General features: G+C 42.8%; 1 protein-coding gene across 1 annotated transcript; it reads right to left on the bottom strand.

Annotated features, from left to right (window-relative positions):
- Window positions 1-703: 703 nt before the first annotated feature.
- On the bottom strand, window positions 704-8,765 carry RSPH1 (radial spoke head component 1). Its single transcript, XM_062005190.1, has 9 exons — window positions 8,701-8,765; window positions 7,962-8,075; window positions 7,735-7,840; window positions 5,795-5,885; window positions 5,422-5,557; window positions 5,058-5,120; window positions 3,144-3,357; window positions 2,574-2,738; window positions 704-744 (listed from the first exon to the last, which is right to left on the bottom strand). The coding sequence occupies exons 1-9, from the start codon at window positions 8,749-8,751 to the stop codon at window positions 704-706; spliced, it is 981 nt and encodes a 326-aa protein (XP_061861174.1). The 5' UTR covers window positions 8,752-8,765.
- Window positions 8,766-20,842: the final 12,077 nt, after the last annotated feature.

The raw sequence follows: 20,842 nt of genomic DNA, 5'->3' as shown, positions 1-20,842 counted from the left end.
TGGACTGGTTTTGTCTGCTGTTTAGCGATGCTTATTCAGCTGGTAGATGGGAATAGAGCAAGTAGAGCTTTCAGTAATTTGTGTGAGTGCTGAAGAAAGGCAAAAACTCTTCTCCAAACTGTGTGGAACTGAGAAACACCAATGTAGGTGAGGTACTGGGCCTGATATCTGGCAGCAGTGAAGAAAGTACCGTTAGCATGTCAGTGGTGACAGCCCTAGACAGGGCTTGGGAAGGGGGATGTTGTGTCTAAGTCTTTCACAGGGCTGTTGGTGATGGGTGTTTCCTCTGTGGGAAGTGTGCAGCGGTCCAGGTTCTGCGTGTCCAAGACTTGCAGAAGGACGTGTGCAGACGGTTTGCTATAAAGGGGCATAAATGGGATGTCAGCAGGATCTCCACAGAAGTGGGAGGCTGAGCCTGAGGTGAAGAGATGTCTAGGAGTTGTGCTGGATGCAACTTCATGAATCCAGAATTCTGAGTTCAATATCCATCTGCTATACGGAATAAAGAAAGTTGTGAGACTGTACACTCTGAGATCATAAAAGTTTCAGAGATATATGTTCCAGACAGAACAGTGACAGAAATGTTTATTCAAAGTATCTTAACTCACCCTGTTATGAATAAAGATATTGCAGGTTTAACACAATAAATGATTTACTCTGAAATTTCCTTTTTTTGGACTCTTTTATCTTCAGTTGTATCGAATTACTCCGTTCCCTTTGATTCATCCTCTAAATTAGTAGATGCTGTGGAGGCAAAGGGAAGACAGAACACAGAGATGCATTTTATTCTGAAATGTTGGAAAGTAATCCAAGTAACCTAAAGCATAATTCTAAGACTATGCTGTCTACCTCAGTCCTTCTTCCCCCCCCCTCCACCCCCTCCCCCCCACCCCCACCTTGCTTTTCACTGCCAATACTTGAATTTAACTGCTACACACTGTCAGCTGTTAGACAGACTCGGAATACACATATTGACTGCCAGCCAGCCAGCCCATATGTATTTCTGGAATAGCCAAAGAATGTCTCCTATTTAGACAATATCTTAAGAAATGTGGAACGAGAAGGATGAAATTTCTGTGTGGAAAAAAATGATGGTAACTGGAGAGAGAATGCAAGAAAACAGATTTTGTTACATCTGCTCTTCACAGTGTGCATATTCTCCTCTAATCATTTTCTCTTACTATAACTTAGTCTCAGTAAACAGAAAGACAAGAGAAATGATATGTTGCCTAATTAACTATGGATGTAGGCCTATGCTGAAAAATGTATAAAATCACCCAAAACTTTCATTCTATAAACAAATTGCTGGAAGGAACTTTGAGAATATCTATCCCATTCCTACACTTTCACACACTGGTTATCTGCACCTATGCTGCCTCTGACAGATATTTGGGTCCATTTGTTCTTTAAAAAAACCCCAAACCCAGCACAAAAGACAATGAGGATCTTAGAACTGCTTCATTGTAGCAAGCCAAAAAAATCATTAGAATCGATTTCAGACAAAATGGTTATTTGAATCCAAGAGGGTTTGTGACAAACCAGGCTCAGTGTACTTCTGCCAAATCTAAAGCAGAGCTATGGAGGAAACTTGCTGAGACTTCTGCTGGGATTGATCAACACCCAGGGATTCTGTAAGATGTGAATCCTACACACCAGATCAACTAGCTGGCTAGTCTGCCTTGAAGTGGAAGAGAATCTTCAGAGGTGACAGGTAAAAAAAGAGAGCAAATAAACTACCAAAATTCCAAGACCTAACTTGAATGTTCAGTATATACCTCCAGGCATTTTCACAAGGTTTAATGGTCTTTCTGATCCCTATAGATAGTGCTTTGCTTTCATTTATTGTAAAATGGACCAATTAAAAGGGATACATTTATCTTATGTTTTCATACATCAGGTATGTAAACTTGTAAATGTTAACAAAATAAATACAAAATCCATTATTGGATGGAGACCTTTAGGCTAAATATGAGTAAACATAGGTGTATCCTTTTGTTGCTTCTTAGTAATTTTGTATTTAAAACAGACTTTTGAACTACCTGGAAGAAAATCTGAGCATCTGAATTCCAAATCAATTTGGTTTGTAGGAGAAAAAAAATCAATCGGATTGTTTAAACCATAATGGATAACAATACCTAAAATTTGTTTCTTCAGATTCATTTTGCCTGCTTTCTAACTTTAGTTGAGAGAAAAAGGATACATAGTTCCATATGTGACAGTAAAGTGAAGTGCTCAAAATGCCCTGAATTTCTCAGGGTCTGAAACCTCTCCCATTTTTGTACAAAAAAAAGAAAAAAGGTTGCAAATACAACCACTTACAAACTCATCTCTGCAGCTGCTCTCAATGGTAGATGCATAGATATTGGCACTTCTAATACAGTATATAAACTTGACTATTCAAAACCAGTTTATACCTATAGAAAACAGCTCCCTTATCAAAGGCAGAGATTCCTACGGTCTCTTCAGCTTGATAATAGATCTCTCAGCAGTAGCATAACTTAAGCTGTTAGACATATATGATTGCAAATCCTGATTGCTACTTGAAGAAGGAACATGCATACCCCATTTCTCACCTTCATCCTCCTGAGCTTTGTTTTCTTCTTCCCCTTGGCTTCTCTCATCTGCGTCTTGGGTTCCCTCATCTTCCTCTCCTGAATGTTTTGCTGAACTAACAGTTTTGCTGGATACTTCATGAAGAGAAAGCTCATCATCCTTACCCTCAGAAAACTCATCAGTGACTGGAATATGAGAAGTCAGAAATATCAAAGGTAATTAATTTTACAGTCATCGTTTTCATGCAGCAGCTAAAACTCCTAATGAAGTCCACAGTCTCTGCTCACATGAGAAATCCTACAAGATCTTTTGCAACTGTTATATAATCAAGTTTGTATAACAGGCCATGATATAGACAAAAATGATTCACAGGCTTCCCAAGACAGTTGTATCTCATTATGCTTTGTGAGATAAATCAGACAGATATGTGTATTATAGTGCAGTTTATTAACAGATTTGGAAGCTCCTATCATTCAATATTTGGGAAACTATAGGGAAAACCAAACCTAACCAAACAAACTCTCTTATACTATTTGATATTAAACCTTATAGTCAAAACATGGAGTTTCCAGCTGTCCAGCAGAACAAACCTGCAGCTGGTGGCATTTCCTCCTCCCCAGTTACAGCTGTTTCTGTTCTTACTTCACCTGCTTCTGCTACAGCTGTCACTAAGGAGACTTTTCTGGGAGAAGGTGGGTTTTCCCCATGGGGAGTCCATAGTGTTAGTTTGGTAATTTCTGATGCTTTCCATTTTGGTCCAGGAAGTAATGAGGGTTCCTCCTCTTCTTCTCCCTCTCCTTTATCCTAGAAGACAACTCGTGAAATTCACCATCTCATCTTGCAGGTATTAAGGGAGTAATTATGACAGTGGTTTTGTGTACTAAAACCTCTTTATCTGGGCTCAAAACAGCAATGATATGGCCTTTCAAAGTACTTACAGATGCAGGAACTTTGTTACTCACAAATCTTGAAAGATAACTATACTTTGAACCTTGACAAAGCCAATTGTCTAGTACTAATGATCAATGCTTGCAAACTTGCTTTAAGGTAAAATTTTGTCTCTCCGTTAACCGAATGGCTGTGAGGAACCTATCAACTATGTCTCCTCTGCTGTGCCTGTCTACAGGACAACAGCAGCAAATAAGACCTGGTGCTCTGTCTGGTAGATGCTGCACTGTCTATCTCACACTGAACAGAGTGGCAAAATCTTTCTGACTCAGTCTTTGCTTAAGGAAGATGTTGGAATGGATCTAGGAAGAAGTAAGGTACTGCATAATACTTACGGTTTTGAAATTGAAAGATTATATTTATAATATTTTAAATCATGCTTTATTTTATCCAAAGATGAAGGAGTCTTAGTAATGGAATCACTATCTGTATTGTAAGCTAATTTCTTTTGATTTTTTAAATGTGCCTTGTTCTGCAATTACTGCAACTAAAGAAGCAAAAGGTTGATCTTTCTTTAGTGACAGCACTGTCCCTTGCTTTATAGTTACCAGAACATTCACATGAGAAGAAATAATTGTTCCTGAGAATAATTATTTTCAGAAGCCAAGGGCTCCTAAATTCATGTTTATACTCCCATATCACTGGCCTAGTTCACCACACATAACAATCCCCAACTAAACTGAGGACACTAGATAAACATCACTTCAGATACTAATATGAATCTGATACATAATTTGAAGATTTCTTGCTTGTAGCCAAAAAAGCAAAACAGTATCTATGTTTTGCAAATGTCTATCACTAACTATAGGATTTCAAATTATTATTCTTTAAGAAACAATTATGGCATTGGAGAATTTTCAAAGAGTGTGTAATGGGAACTAATGTGTCAACAACAGAGGAAGCAACCTCTAAGCTAAAATGTCGCATGTTTTCTTGAAATCAAGCCATTAATGTTCAAATGTAATTCTTATTTCTGTAGCTATTTTTCACAGTATTAATCAGAAGTGTTTAAAAACACTCATGCATGAAGGAGAAGGGAAAAAAGACCCTGATCCCAGCTGCTCCATACAATTATTAGGAGCTGTGGATGTTAACAGGACCAGGACAAGAATGGGGCATATTTCCAAAACACAAATCTGCTGGGAATTATCATTTGTAGACATAACATCATGCAACTCAGAAACATAAGAAATATTTTTCATTGGTTCCTTGTCTTCAGAGCAAAGTGGAATATAGGTTAAAGGTACAGATAAATATATCTCCATGCTTCTGTGGTTTGAAACTTTTAATGTTTCGGGAAGGTCCTGGTTCTTCTAAGCTTGAAGTGGAAAGGACTAATGTCTACAAGCAGTGTGAAAACCACACCTTGTACTTGTTGAAGAAAAGTAAAATTAAACTAAATTTCTTTCTTAAGAATGCACAAGTTTCTATCCTTTTTTCACTGGTTAGATCTACCTTACCATCAGTGTCCATAAAGCATTTTATAGATTATTCAACAATAGATTTGATTTACTGAGTTCTCTAATATTCAGTAACATTTGCACTATTTCTTTTACCTGTATGTATTCGCCATGCTGTTCACACCCAATATCAAAGATATATTTGCCATAACCTACAGGCTGCACAAAGACACAAAAAAAAGTCAGCAGAACTGTAAAGTTACTGCATTCTAAACACAAAAATATGCTTTACTACAAAATTCATACACCACTTAATAGCAACACAGTTTAAAAGGAAAGTTGCAGAGAAACTTGACATTCTGTCCTACAGATTAATTCAGTTTCATATGTTACACTTACAGTAGAAGAAATACAACAGAAGATCAGAAGCCTAGCTTCTTGTTTTAAGTGGAAACAGATCATATTAAGACAATTCCATGCTAACTGTTCAGATGAATATAGAGCTTTCCAGCACACTTACATTTCCATTCAAAAACTTGCCCTTGAATCTATGGTTTAGGTGGATCAGTTCAGCTTCTCCTTCCTGGTTTCCATTTACCCAACCACCAACATACTTAGATCCTGTTTCTTTATAGACATATATACCTTGCCCATGCCTAAGGAGAAAATAATAGTTTTGCTTTATATTATTGAATATTAATCATTTAGGACATTTTTATACTTGAAGTATTAAAACTGTATTGTTTAAGAAGTTGAAATTACTCAAGTTGGACTAAATTGCCAACATAATTTGGTAGCCCTTGTTTTGCTGCAACCGTCCACTCTTTGAAAATAACCTTTGAATTTTAATGCCATTGGGTGACTTCAAATGTCACTGCAAGAATGAAACAAACCTATCATGATTAAACCATTCTCCAGTATAGGTGTCTCCATTTGCATACGTATACTCCCCATAGCCATGTCTCTGGTCATCCACCCAGTCTCCTTGAATGAGAACACAATAAAAATAGAGTGAGATGTGGTTCACTTCATTGTGTGATACAGTGGTCAGTTTTTAAAGTTATCATATCTGATTTATTAAGGAAGGAAAAGAAAGCTATGACACCATTGTGATCCCTTACCATTTCTCACACCATTCTTTACTCTAAGCCCTTGGTCTTTCTTCTGCTATCTGTTTCTCTCCACATATATTTATGCAGCTGCCTGATCTCCCTCATTTTGTCCATCACAGTTTGTATCATTATCATACTCCATTATCATTATGAACACAAGAAGCCATGAAATATCTCACTCCTATCTTTAAATTTGGTGATGTATTATAGTTGCATTAGGTAATGTGACATTTCTACTCAATCACTCAATTAAAAGGAGGGACTACTTTAATTCAAATTAAAGGGAGAGGGGGATAATATTGTCCCTTAAAGCCCAATTGATATTCAGAGTGTTCTGGATACTCTCCTGGAAGAAGGAAAACAATGCGAGTTTCAACTTCTTCAAATTTAAGAGGCATCCCAATCCCTTAGTAAGTGCTCTAACCAGTAGACTGTTTTTTAAGGATGGATGCAATAAAGTCCTAAAACAGTTTATACTAAATATATCTGTGTTCTAATCACCATTCAAAAAAAAGTAACTATACATTCTTCTACCAAGAGTGCACTGATTTGTAAAAGGTACTAAAGATCACAGAATCACAGAATGGTAGGGGTTGGAAGGGACCTCTAGAAATCATCTAGTCCAATCCCCCTGCTAAAGCAGGTTCATCTCCATCAGGTCACACAGAAACGTGTCCAGGTGGATTTTGGAAACTCCAGAGAAAGAGACTCCACACTCTCCCTGGACAGCCTGTGCCAGGGCTCCCTCACTCTCACAGCAAAACTCCAGAGAAAGAGACTCCACACTCTCCCTGGACAGCCTGTGCCAGGGCTCCCTCACTCTCACAGCAAAGTTTTCCCTTATGTTTAAGTGGAACTTTTCTGTGTTCCAGCTTTTGTCCATTACCCCTAGTCCTGTCACTTGTGATAACAGAAAAAAAAGGTGCCACCTCCATCCTCTTGACAAACACCTTTTAAATACTTGTATGTATTAATGAGGACCCCCCTCAGTCTCCTCCAGGCTAAACAGCCTCAGATGTCTCAGTCTTTCCTTGTAAGAGAGATGCATCTGTCCCCTGATCATCTTGGCGGCCCCTCATTGGACTCTCTCTAGACGTTCCCTGTCCCCCTTGGGCTGGGAAGCCCAGAAATGGACACACCACTCCAGATGTGGACTTACCAGGGCAAAGAAGAGAGTGAAAAGAACCTCCCTCAACCTGTTGGCCACACTTTTCTTAATGCCTCCCAGGATGCCATTGGCCTTCTTGGCCATGAGGGCACATTGCTGGCTCATTGTTATTTTATTATCAACCAGGACTCCCAGGTCTCTCTCTACAGAGCTGCTCTCCAGCAGGTCAATCCCCCCAGCCCATACTGGTGCATAGGGTTGTTCCTCCCCAGGTGCAGGACTCTGCACTTGCCCTTGTTGAACCTCATGAACCCAACTCTCAAGATAGTTAATATTTCGCAGGACTTGGAACACCCTACTTGAAAGGAGGACATGACAGGAATAAATCACTACTAAAGACCACACTTCTCACAGTAATCAATATAAATCCCCAAAACTAAACCCCACACTTCTCAGAGCTTTATTAAAAGGAATAAAAGGAAAATATCTTGCAGCAAATTTGTCTTCTTAAAATAATACATTCTGCAATTCACCGCCTCCTCACATTTAGGGGAGTGGTGAGGAGGGAACATGTCCTTTCAGTTAGAAAAAGCCTTGTAACTGTGTTCAGTACCTTCATATTTTGATCCATCTGGATAAAAAAAAGTACCCCGGCCATGCTTTTTGTTTTGAAGATACTGTCCTATGTAGCGAGCACCATTTTTAAATCTGTAGGTCCCCTGAAATATATTTGGTACAGATAAAACTCAAGTCAGTTTTCACTCTTGTTTCATTATAGTACCCAAACAAGCACAGTTGCTGAAACATAAGCATAATCACTGTCTGCTGTCACTGTCTTACCCATCCACTTCTGAAACCACGTTCATATTCTCCATCGTAGGTATCACCGTTGGGTAGCTTTGCTTTTCCATGTCCATGTCGCTCACCTTCAGAGTTTCGTTCACCATCATACTCCTGATCAAATGTGGGGAAAAAAAATAAACATTGTTGAAGAGGGTTAGACTGAATCTAACCTTACCAGAGAGAGGAATAAAAGTGTTTGTTCAAAGGTGCTCCAATTCAGCTTCAAACAGGAGTCTGCAGGAGCACCTGGTCAACAAATGTACTGCTGATGCAGACACTTTGGTCAGATCATAGAATCGTGGAATTGTTTTGTTTGGAAAAGACCCTGAAGATCATCGAGTCCAACCACTACCCGAATACTGCCAAGCCCGTCACTGAACCGTGTCCCTCAGCACCTCATCTACACGTCTTTTGAGTATCTCCGGGGACGGTGACTTTTCTCCCTTCCTGGCCCACTCCTGAAAAGTGTGGATGACTTGTTTGCATCCAGTGGAGAAAGTCAGGCAGGTCCCAGTTGACACAATCCAATTCCACTTCTGAAACTCCCCTGCTCACAGAAGCAGTGCCTCGGGAGCTCGCCCAGGCTCAGCCCGGCCGGCACTCGATATTTAAGACTCCACGACCGGTAATGTTCAACTCCTCCCTTCCCCGCTGGCGCTCCCCCAGCTCCTGCCCGATTGTCCCGTGCGGCCGTGAGCCGCTTCCCATCCCGCTCCTCTCCAGCACCCTGTCAGACCCCTAGATCGGCCTCGGCCTCCGAGCCCTGCTCCGAGCTCAGGTCCGACATGGCCGCGGCGTCGCCGTCGCCGTGGCAACCACGGGGGAATGAGGGGGGGGGGGGGCGTTGGCTGCCATGGCAACGCCCGGCGGGGCGCCCGGGGCGCGCGCTGCTGTCCCCGGTGCTGAGAGCAACGGCCGCTCCCGCCCCTCAGAGCGGCGGCGGTGGGGGTTGGGACCTGCGACCGCTATCAGTCTTGTGAGAGCCTCCAGTAGTTTGGCCTGTACGCAAGCATTCCTGCATCTAAATTTTACTTCTATTTTTTCCTGTCAGTTTTAATGACGTTCAGAAATTCCAGTCTGTGCGTCTTTTCAGTTTGTATCTTACAGTTTCAACCTGATGATGAGTCTCATTCACCTGCTCGATGGACCAGATGTGTTCACCCGGTACTGCCTGGTGAATCCCATCGCAAATCCAGCTCAATCCTTAAATCGGAACCAGAAGGCCAACAGCATTCAGCACAGTCATGCTGGTAGCAGTCCAGCTTGCATTTCAGGGCACTCTGAAGAGATTCTTTCCTGTGCAAAGCATAACAAGAGTCTATATGGGTAATTTCAGGGGTCAGGATAGAGGCAGGAAAAGGCTCTGGCACTAATCTTTTCTGGAGCTTAGGCATTGGAAGTCATCAAAACATCATGTGATCTGGCCTGGAAAGTCCCGTGTTTCTGCATAAATTAACAGAGTGCAAGTTAACCTTGCCTGTTATTTTTCATAAATTGCACCAAACTTGCGATGGCAGGGGCACTGTGCAGTTCAGAGTTACTGCTGAGATAGGAGAACAATGAGGTGATCAGGTTTCTACATCACTTAAGCATCTTCTGCTTTCACCCATACAATTACTTCCATTAAACATTTTTCCTCTTCTTTTAGTAATTATAATTCTCAAACATCTTAATATGTAGGAAATTCTCTGTATTCTGACTTCTCCAAACCCCTCTACTGAGTCAGCCTCATCAGTGACCTACGTGAGTCTGACAACAAGTTCAGTTATCTCAGCCAATCTAGAGTCTCCCATACTAATATCAATATAATTACATCTGAAACAACGCAGGGAGGCAAGAAAAGGGCTCCCCTTTCTCAAAAGGCCAAGAAGAGTAGAAGGGAGTAGGTCACAAGGAAAAGAAGAGAGGATAGTACATCATAGCCATCCGCAGTCCATATTAATCAGTAATAACACCCCAAATGGAAAAGACTTACTTTGTATTTTGTCATATTTTTTGACATTTCAGATGTGAGCTGCAATATTCAAAAACTATCACTTTAAAAAGAGGGGTTTTGCTTCAATGTAAGGTAATGCTTTCTTATTATTTACGGAGGAAAAAAATGCCCTAAAAATCTACTTTGGCTAAGGGAACTGATGATGACTGTGTTACAGTTCATGCCCACCTCCTACAGATGTCGAGAACAGGTTGTCTTGCCGAACACAGGTGGTACTTGACTCCTCTGCAAAGCAGAGGAGCTTCACAGTCCTTGTAGGAACTTGGCAGAACTTGGGGCTTGCCAGTGATAAAGGAATGAAGCAAATCACTTCACTAGCACTTTGCACAGCAACTTAATGGCCAAGGTTTCACGAGAGGAGTGACCTGTGATAAAGTCATGGGAGGATAAGTGCAGTGAAAAGCAGTTAGCTAATTTAGTACTAGGCAGAGGAAGAGACACTTCTGAGGTGGGCAGCAAAAGGAGTGGGTAGGAATCATGGTGGAGGTTACCTTATACCCTACATCAAAGCTTTACCACCCAAAACAGAAGAAAAACAGGGTCATCTCTATACAAAGACATCCCATATATTCAAAATGTTCTTAGGTTGGAATCTAAATAGCCAGTATTTAGATAACAAATAAATAGTATTTATTTACTGAGATGTGTCATACAACATAGGTGTCTTTTTGTTTTCAGCTGGGCAAAGATAAAAAGGGAAGAGAACTGTTGCTAAATACTATCATGTTCTTTAGCTCATAGGAAGCATTTGGACTTCCGAGTTAACACTCAGTTACTAATTTGAGGGTGCTTTCTGCTTGAAACAGTCAAGAACACCAAAATTAATTTTTCTTAGCTGGCAGAGCTTTAAGAAGCTACACATTTATTAACTCGAAACTGTGTGGTCCTGCATATCCTCAGCATTTGACATAATTTGCATAGTGGCCATCCTGCTAATAAGTAACTGCAGGATATGCAAATACTGCTTCGACTGCTTACCTCCTGCAGAACTGGCTACGAATGGATGTTACCTGAAGCATTGTCTGCTCATCTTCTCCTTTCTCACTCTCGGTGATGCCTCAGTTTCTTCTTTCACCTAAGGATGGCTAAATTCTTTTATCCACCATAAGGTAATGTCTCTAGTTATAAAACTGTTTACTTAGTCTGTGAATGACATATTAATTCTAAGTAGACATTGCAGCTCAGAGCTGTAAGGGAAAATATGTTTGTGATGCATATAGAGGTGCTCCCTGTTAAACTTGATGGCAAAAATAACCAGATATGTCTTTTGGCTCCAAAGCTGCCTTAGGCCAGGGCACAGCCGTGATGCAGACAGGAAGTGGTGACAAGCCTTTGGAAACACTCACCCTAATGATCACTAACTGCTCTTTCTCTAAGTATTGCTTCAGAGTCCTGAAGGACAAAAGGATCTGAAGGAGAAACAATTCACTTTTCTCGGGAAACAGACAAAAACTATTTCTTTATACAATTTGCGCTGCTCTCAACCTAAAATTGGCAGATAGCACAATTGCCTGTAATTTGGAATGCCATAGTTTGACCTAAAAGAGGGAGTTTCTATACCTAGAAACTGTCTCGTGAGGACAACTACAGCTTATATGGATGTATACTATTAATGACAAGGAGGGTATATTTTGTAGTTTCTGGTCTTCCAGTTGCATCTGGATGTGTTTCAATGTGAGATTACACAAGTTACTATTATGTCATGGTTTGAGCCCAGCCAGCAACTAAGCATCATAGAGCCACTTGCTCACCTCCTCCCCTCCCTGTAGGATGGGCAGGAGAATCAGAAAAAAAACGTAAAAAATGTTGAGATAAGAACAGTTAATTAACTACAATGATTAAAAATGTAATTAAAACATAATAATATATATGATGCTCCATGGTATGGGATACTTTGTCTGATTCAGATCAGCTGTTCTGACCATACTCCCTCTTACCTTCCTGTGTCCCCCACCTCCCCCCAGCCCACTTGCTGGGGTGGCAGGGTGAGAGTCAGAAAAGGCCTTGACGCTGTGCAAGCATTGCCCAGCTATAACCGAAACACCCCTGAGTTATCAACACTGTTTTCACCACAAATACAAAACACAGCCCTCAGATACTGGGAAGAAAAGTAACTCTATCCCAGCTGAAACCAGGGCATATTGAAAGAAGAGCAGCTGTCATCCTTATTTTCCTGCTCTTTTTTCCTCTTCTGTTGAAGAACCAACACCACAAATATTCTTAGGGCTATGCCAATCTTGTGTATAAATTTCATTTGGCCAAAGGCCCAAGAAGGTTAATGTATGTGCTGATTGTCTTTTTTGCTCTTACTGCTGGCTCAGCTAGCAGCTGCCAGCAATGACTGCCAGTCACCCTGGCAGGAGACAGCAGCAGCTGCCATAGCTATGAGCTGTCCTGGAGAAGATTCTGATTTGCAGTTTGAGCAGAAGCTTCATAGGAAGGGAGCGCTCCAGAGAAACCTGAAAGCTGTTGCTGCCAGAGGTGCTTACAAACAGGGAAAGACTGACACAGCAAAGCAAAAGGTTGATCAGCACAGGACCCATAAAGTGCTTCCTGCATGAGAAAACAGACTTGGATGTCCTTTTATCCTGCTTTGCACATCCTCACTTTAAATTTAGCCAGAGAGCTCCCCAGGAGGGAGCAATGGCCAAACTACACTTTTAAAGCCTTTTACACTCCTGGCTGTCTTTGGACTTTACCCTGTGTTAGGAGCAGGGAGACTTTTAGCAGCACAGATGTTTTTCAGGGAGAATACTGCTGTGCCAAGCCTGGCTTCAGGGGCTCCTTCCAGCACTGCCTGAGCTTTGAAACACAGGTTGCACAATGAATATCAGAAAAGACAGACCTGTTTGTTTATCTCTACGTTGCAATCAGTGCCTTGCTTCAAAGGGATGATAAAAATATAGCAGGGTGCAGACATTTCCTCTGATGTGGTAAAGGTGGTGTGCTGCTTAATTCACACAAGGTGCACTTCAGCATTCCTGCCCTCTGGGAGCTCTCTGCTCTATGCCCCTGTTCTACCATTCATCCTTCTTCCAGGGGCAATGCCTCTGAGAATGAGTTTCTCTCTACCTGGCCAGCAATGCGGCTCTGAGGAGCTGCCTTTTCAAATTTGCCATCAAAATGAATAGGAAGAGCTGAGATCTTCTGTCTGATACACAGGTTGGTTTCCTTACTTCACATATTGTTCAATCATTACTGACAGAGATTATTATTTTGTGAGGGCCAGTCTTTGGGCACTCAAGTCACTAAGTTTGGGTCTGGGCTAAAATAGGGATGCAAATGACCATTTATTACTTTTGGTAGGGCAGACCAGGGCAAGACAGTCTTTTGACAGTGTTTCAAAGAACATAAATCTGTAGGGAAATATTTTGTTATCTCTTAGATGATAGTGATTTACATCTTTCTCCTTACAAAACCTAAAATCAGAGTCCAGTGTACTGCATGGTCTGTATTGGATACTAGCAGGAAAAACTTAATGAAATCAGCTGTCTTTCTCCTGAAACTTAAATATAGACCAGGTTGATTTCATCAGCCTTTTGGAGGAAAGGCCTTTTGGTGTTTTTATTATTCTTCAATATATACTACCAGAGATGCTTAAAGAATTCAAAATATTATGGGAGCAAACAGTGGACAATATGGAATTTACTGTTACTAAATCTCATATAGTGTGTTTTGGTGGTTTTTTTCTTCAGCTCAGAATGAAGCCAGATTCTGAAATGTTAAAACCCTTTGCAAAGTGGGAACCTCTCTCTGCACAGCTCTTTTCAAGCCCTTTGAAGGCAAAATGAAAGCTGCTTAGTATGTTTGTATGCCAGTAAAGACAGCCTCCTTTTGTTCTCATAACCAGAAAAACAAGTATATAATCTTTCTAGCCACTCCATTTCAGCTGTCTGCTGCAGGTACAATTAACATTGGGATATCCTGAAGGTGGGATGATTAGAAAAGTTTGTATGAAAGCTATTCTTGAAATATTGGTAATACTTTTTCACATCTTGGCTAAATATAACTTTTCTATTTCCTTCTGCAAAATATCCAAGGGAAAATGTTCTGCTGTGTTTATACACTGTCTCTCATTCCTCTGACCTAACTGCTCATCTTGAAGCAGAGTGCATTCCATTCCTCAGACATACAGGAAATTGGCAAGTTTTTCTTTTACCTAAGGTCTACCCCTTTCCACTAAAGTACATTAGGGACACATACAGGTGTGTCCCATTCTATTCCATTTAGGAAACTGTTGCTCATGTCTTTTCTCAAAACTTTACAACAGTCATCAGTATTACTGTTGCTATCAAGAAAGCAGCTGGCAGTCATGAAATTAAAAAAACTCATCGCCAGTAAAAGCATAAAGCAGTGTTAATATTACATTTTTCTCTACTTTTCTCTGGAAGTGGGTTGGTTTTTTTATCTAATGAAAGAAAAAAATTACCTTCTTTATTTAGGCATAGCTTATAATGATATAAAGCTAAAGCAACCCAATCCTTTTGTCCATGCCACCTGAAGTCCTAGCCTGGTAACTCAGACTGAATTCAACAGAGAAGAATGAAACAATCAAGGTAGATGGGACTAATTTGCTACCTCCTTATTCCTGTCATCTTGAATACCTTCATAATTCATCTTCTTACATATGACTTGCAAGGTAATTGCTTTAGTGGAAGCTCTCTGATCTCTTCTGCTGTTTGTTTTACCATAGTATTTGTAACTATTCTGATATTTGATTTCTATCAAAATAGGCTGCAGTCCTCCCTTGTCATCTACCTTCCAAAGAGGTAGACTAGAGGAGAGAAGACTGAAGGAGGATCTTATCAATGTTTATAAATACCTCAAGGGCCAGCATCAGGAGGATGGGGTGAGTTTTTTCTGTAGTGCCCAGTGACAGGACAACGGGTAATGGGCACAAGTTGTAACACAGGAAAGTTCCACTTGAACACGAGGAAAACCCTCTTTCCTATAAAGGTGAGGGATCACTGGCACAGGCTGCCCAGGGAGGGTGTGGAGTCTCCTTCTCTGGAGGTTTTCAGAACCTGCCTGGACGTGTTCCTGTGTGACCTGATGGAGGTGAACCTGCTTTAGCAGGGGGCTGGACTAAACGATCTCTAGAGGTCTCTTCCAACCCCTACCATTCTGTGATTCTGTTATTCTGTGATCAAGTCTGCAAGCACAGAGAAATGAAATCTATTTATTTCAATCTGTTTGTTCCTCATCAATTGTTTCCATAGCCTTTTCTTGCACTTCCACTCAGCTCTCCAGGAAATGTACAAAGAGTAGAAATAAGGGCAAAGTAACAAGAGAAACTCCATTTTCCTGCTGGGAACAGATTTAAATTCTTGAAGATAAGTTCCTCAAAATATATGTTCTTCTTTTGTAATGAAAAATTATCTATGTATTGTTTTACAGTTTCCATTTATAATAATACAGCTTGGTTGTGTGGTGGTTTGTTTTTTGGTTTTTTTAATTCTGCATTCTCAGTACACTCTTGTTCAATTTTCTGTGAGCAGGTGGCTGAAGGTATGAGAGCTGATTTGGGTCTCTAATCAGGGAACTTCCATCCTAGCTAAAGAGGCCACTGATCCCTGTAGCGACAGGTCACATACAGCAGCTCTGCCCAGGACTCCCTCTAGTAGATCCTACCCCAATAGACACCCCTGTTGCTATAACTGGTTTTAAACAGATGTTTTCTTTGACAGCACAAAGCGATTTAACAGTCCCACTCCCCACCCTTCTGGAAAGCCTTGGGGAGGGCCAGTGGGGCATATTGTCAGCAGCAGTTATCTCATTTTTCAGAACACAACCAGAGACAAGTAGGTAACTCCTAGGGTTCAAATAAACGCCATTATTTCTAAATGCTCTCCAGCAGTCATAACAATATTTGTATGTAGAAGGCCTGGAGGTAGTTTTACTGCCCCTCCCTATCCATGTTCCATGTGTGTCATGGTTTAATCTCAGCCAGCAATGAAGCCCCTCACAGCTACCTGTTCACTTCCCCCTGATGAGATGGAAGAGGAAATCAAAAGGGTAAAAGTGAGAAAGCTCATAGATTGAGAGAAAGACATTCTAATAGGTGAAGAAAAAGCCACACACCAGCAAAGCAAAACAAGGAATTTGTTCACTACCCCCCATCAGCAGGCAGGCATTCAGCTATCTTTAGTAAAGCAGAACTCCATCACATGTAGCAGTGCATTAGGGAGACAAACACCCCACCCTTCCTTCTTCTTCCCCCAGCTTTATATGCTGAGCATGACATCATATGGTGTGGAATATCCCTTTGGCCAGTCCGAGTCAGCTGTCCCAGCTGTATCCCCTCCTGAATTCTGGTACACTCCCAGCCTCCTCCCTGGCAGGACAGCATGAGAAGCTGAAGTTTTTGACTTGGTGCAAGTATTGCTGAGAAACAACTAAAACATTAGTGTGCTATCAACATTATTCTCATCCCAAATCTAAACTACAGTACTATACCAGCCACAAAGTTAACTCTACCCCAGCCAAAACCAGAAGAACATGCTACAGGTTTTGGGGTTTTTTTAATCACAAGTAGCTTTTAGAACTCTGATACCATCCTCCTCTGGCTGGCACAGTGGTCTAATCTTGTGGTCTTTTTTCCTAAAGCTACTGACTGGTCATCCTCACTAGCTTTCTGACAAAACAGATTTGATGAAACTACCAATCTGGAAACTATGTGGCTGTATCAGTATGGCACTCCAGCACTAGAATTTCTTATCAACAGTAGGACGTTCTGTGCTAACTCCACTAAATAGCTTGCAGAACACAGCTGGTTTACCTCCAGCCTTTCTGAATGTAGCTGCAGCAGGACTACACCTGTCTACTCCCAGGTATACAGGCATAGCCTTAGTAGACTCTTTTTGGCTCTTTTGGATTAATTTTTGGCCCTTTTGGATTAATTTTTGGCCACTAAGGCTGAATGGCAAGTTACATTTCTATTGCACACAGTATGTTGATGTGAATGGCTCATACAATATCGCAGCTGCTCAGTCGGGACAAGACAGGGTGGTCAGCCAGAGAGGTTTGGCCAGGGTGGCCGAGCAACAGCCCCAGGGATGCTCTCCATGTGTGGCTTGGTCCTAGTGGCCAAACTAATGTCCTAGGGTGATCAGAAGACCAAGTTTAACCTCACCAGCCAACCCACCCCACAGTGTTCAGCTGGGTATGTTAATCCCAGTCTTCTGACCACCCTGGAATGTTTTTTTGGCTACAGGACCAAGCCACACAGGGAGACCACTCCATGGTGGTCACTCAGCACCCCAGCTGAGACTCACTGGCTGGCCACCCTATCCTGGTTAGCCTGCAAGGTTAAGCAAGGTCTACTGAGTGATGTTGTGGTCTTCTGAACCTGTTCCAAGACTCAACGGATGAACACTCCACAAAGAACCACTCCAGAGTGGTCATCTGGTAAGGTTAATCCTGATCTTCTTACCACCCTGGGAAGTTCATTTGTTCACTAGGACCAAGGCACACATGGAGAGTATCTTGTGGTAGTCGATTGGCACTCCAGCCAAGTGGTGCCAACCAACCACCCCATATTGTTTGGCCTGCAAGGTTAAGCAGGGTTTCTGAGTGACACAGTGGTCTTCTTACCCTGTTCCAGGGTGGTGACAGCTATCTTGACCAACTCCTGCCAGATGACCACTCCAGGGTGGTTGCTCAGAACCCCAGTCAAGGCTCACCAGCTGACCACTTGATGTTTGTTGGCCTAGAAGGTTTATCAGGGTCTTCTGACCAACGTGATGGCCTTCTGACAGCTTTCTGAGCCTCGCTGGTGGAGCCACCCAGGAGTGTTGTTCTGAACACTCCAGAGGGGTCAGGTGGTGAGGCCAAGTCATGATGCCAAGCAACCAGCCCAGGGTGTTTGATTGGTGAGGTTCAGCTGGGGTGGCCAAGCAATCATCCCAGGTGATCTCCCTGCTAGCCTTGGCCTCAGTGGTTGAACAAATGTCTTGGGGTGGTCAGAAGACCAGGATTACCCTCACCAGCCTACCATCCCAGGGTGGCCGCTCAGCCACCCTGGAGTGGTCAGCCAGCAAGGCTCTGAAGGGGTGGTCTCCCTGTGAGGCTTGGCCTGACTAACCAAACCAACATCCCAGGGTAGTCAGAACCAGATTAACTTTGCTGGCTGACTACTCAGGCGTGGTCTTCTGAACACTCAAGGCAGGTGGTTTGGTGAGGCTTGGCCTGGGGTCAGAAGACCACCACATGGATCAGAAGACGCGATTTTAAGTCGGGGCTAACCACTCTGGGGACGTCAGCCAGCAAGACTTGGTCAAGGAGACCAAGCAAACATCATGGGGTGGTCAGAGGACCCACATTAACCTCACTGGCCGACCACCCTGAGCTACTGCCACACTTGCCACCCAATAGAACTGTTTCCTGGACCGTATCCTTTCTATTTTCTTCTAGACAGGCACTTGCAAAAAGTCCTTTCAATTTTTTTCTGTGAGGCTCTAGATTACACGTGTTATTTTTAAAAATGGTGGGGTTTGTGTGCTGTTTTTTAATCACTGACTCCTTTCAGTAGATCTCCTTTATCTCTAAGGGACCCCTGGCCCGCCTTTGATACTGTGCACCAGCAGACTGTTGAGCTACCAGCAGCACAGGCTCATGCTACTCCTTCTCTCTGCAATCTCACTAATATAATAGCTTCTGGCAACTGTAGCTGCTGGTGAACAGTTCTGGCATAGCAGATACAGCAGCTGTGCAAAGTGTGGCAGGCAGCAGGTTTCAGATATATTACAGGACTGGATTATGACAGACCTTTATTTTAATGGGAGATACAGCTTCTGCTTTAAGTAGGAAAAATATCATAGGATTTTGTGGCTGTTTGGCTCATGCTTTTTGCAAGTTGCTTGTAACTGAAGATACAAAGATACTCAAGCAAGGTTAAATCCTTTTGGGAACTTAAATAGCACCAAGCCAACATCCATTTAAAAAATATGAGGATCCCGCATTATGATGATAGCTGTTGTGATAATTTGGGAAGGCTAATCATTTATACAACTAAATTTGTTTTAATGGGCCTGACCTTTTCTGCTGTAAAGAGACAAGACTTCATTTTAGTGTGCATTATTTGCCAGTCAGAATAGATACTGCCTGAGTGCACAAAAGTGCAGCCATGTGATTCATGCAAATCATTGTTCCTGGAGGAGCATTCCTTGACTAGTTTTGTCTCTGCTAAATGTTTGTTGCAGCAGAAATGATAAACAACATATGTAGATGCTCTTCTCTGTCTGTAACCACCTCATCTATATCTGATGTTAGTGTGTGCTTTTCCACCCCAGAGAACAAACGCCCTCTCCCCATTTCTATGATAGTTCTCATCAGAAGAATGAAAAAGCTTGATGTATTTCCTTCTCCAGTTCAGGCCCTGTCATACAGGGGATAGTAAACGTGGAGAGCTAAAGCAGTTATAGGACATGCCTGTTTATGCTCCACCTCCAGTTGCTAAGAGCTTGCTAAACTTAGTCCTACTTCCCAGGTCATGAGACATGTCAGCTGAGCTGGTGAGGGTTTGAGACAGATGGTTTTTCTTTCAGATTCACAAGGGCCGTGAGACTGCATTGTCAAAAAGTAAATACACACTGTCCTCTCCCCGAGACACCTGGTTATATTGTGGTTTCTTTTGCACTGTGGAATGGTTCTGTAAAAGCTGTGCTAATTTGAGACTTTTTGCTGCTGAGTAGTGGCTTGTGCTTTTGTCTGTGAATGGAAATATTCTCCCAAGATTGATGATAATCAAAAGCAAAGCATTAGCTTTCCAGGTAGGAACTCTGTAGCATTTGGGGTGATGATGTGAAGACCTTTTTTTCTAACCTGTGATTCACTACTTACAAATCTAGAAGGATGTGAGACTGAGCAGGAATCAACATCTGTCACTGAGAAGCCTAAGAGCAACAGTTTGTGCAAAACTCACACGCATTTGCACTGGTCCAGGTGCAGCTCTGTGACTTGGGTTCTGCAAATGTTATTTAAGGGAGAAAGGCTTGCCTATTGACTGGGAGAAAGTTAAGGGAAGACACCACTGGGATCGTAGAACAGAGCTGAGCACGTGCCTAAGTGTTTGAAATGTGGGACCTAAGCAATCCCACACTTGGGAGTTTCTTTCATTTGTATGACCAGCACAGGCAGTGTAAGATGAGAGGGAAAAGACAAAACCAGAACATTTTAGCAAGCGCCTTAAGCAGGGTGATACTCTACACGGGACAAATGGTTTTACAGATAAATTAAAAACTGCACAAGGTAGCTGTTAGCAGTTATTTGGATATACTTGGATGAAGTACACTGAATAGGGTTATCTACACTAGTTTTTTTCTTGATGTTCACAGTTTGTCACCAGAAATATCTTCGCGTATTTCAGGTACGCAACCGAGAGTGATGCTGTCAGGCACTTATGTACACCCACCCGGGCCGGGGCCGGCAGCCTGCCCGGGCATGGCATCAGCGGTGCCGGGCGACGCAGAGGGCGTCGGGCCGCCTCCGGGCCACCACTTTGGCGCGCCTGGAGTGGGAGAAGCCGCGGGGGTGACAGGTGTGTCGGCCGGGACGACTGGCAGCACCAGCTCACGGAGCGAGCTGGGGCTAGGGCCCCGCCGAGGTGCGAGAGGCCAGAGGGGAGCAGAGGTTCACCTCGCTGACTCCGCCGACCGTGACAGAGACAGCCCAGAGCCTCCGCGGAGCGCGCTGCCGGCAGGGGCCATCCCACGGCGCGACTCCTATCAGCCGTCGCGGCTCCGTGCAGCCCAGCCCAGCCCAGCGGTGATGCCCAGCCGCCCGCCGAGCCGCACGGAGCCGCGCGGAGTCCAGCCGTGGCGCGGCCCGCCCCGCCACCGCGAGGCGCCCTTCGCCTCCACGGCGCGGCGGGGAGGGGCTCAGG

The sequence above is a fragment of the Colius striatus genome, chromosome 1, assembly GCF_028858725.1.
Source record: "Colius striatus isolate bColStr4 chromosome 1, bColStr4.1.hap1, whole genome shotgun sequence".
Taxonomy (NCBI): Eukaryota; Metazoa; Chordata; class Aves; order Coliiformes; family Coliidae; genus Colius; species Colius striatus.
The sequence above is the reverse complement of the archived record's forward strand: the minus strand, read 5'-3'. Positions and strand labels throughout refer to the sequence as shown.

What these genes read in the sequence shown, in the direction of transcription:
- RSPH1 (XM_062005190.1), bottom strand. Translation starts at nt 8,751, where the DNA reads ATGTCGGACCTGAGCTCGGAGCAGGGCTCGGAGGCCGAGGCCGATCTA. An exon ending in GTGGTTTCAGAAGTGGATGG is followed by an intron (nt 7,841 to 7,961) that starts GTAAGACAGTGA and finishes AATATATTTCAG; the next exon opens with GGGACCTACAGATTTAAAAA. An exon ending in AGATGGATCAAAATATGAAG is followed by an intron (nt 5,886 to 7,734) that starts GTACTGAACACA and finishes TTCTCATTCAAG; the next exon opens with GAGACTGGGTGGATGACCAG.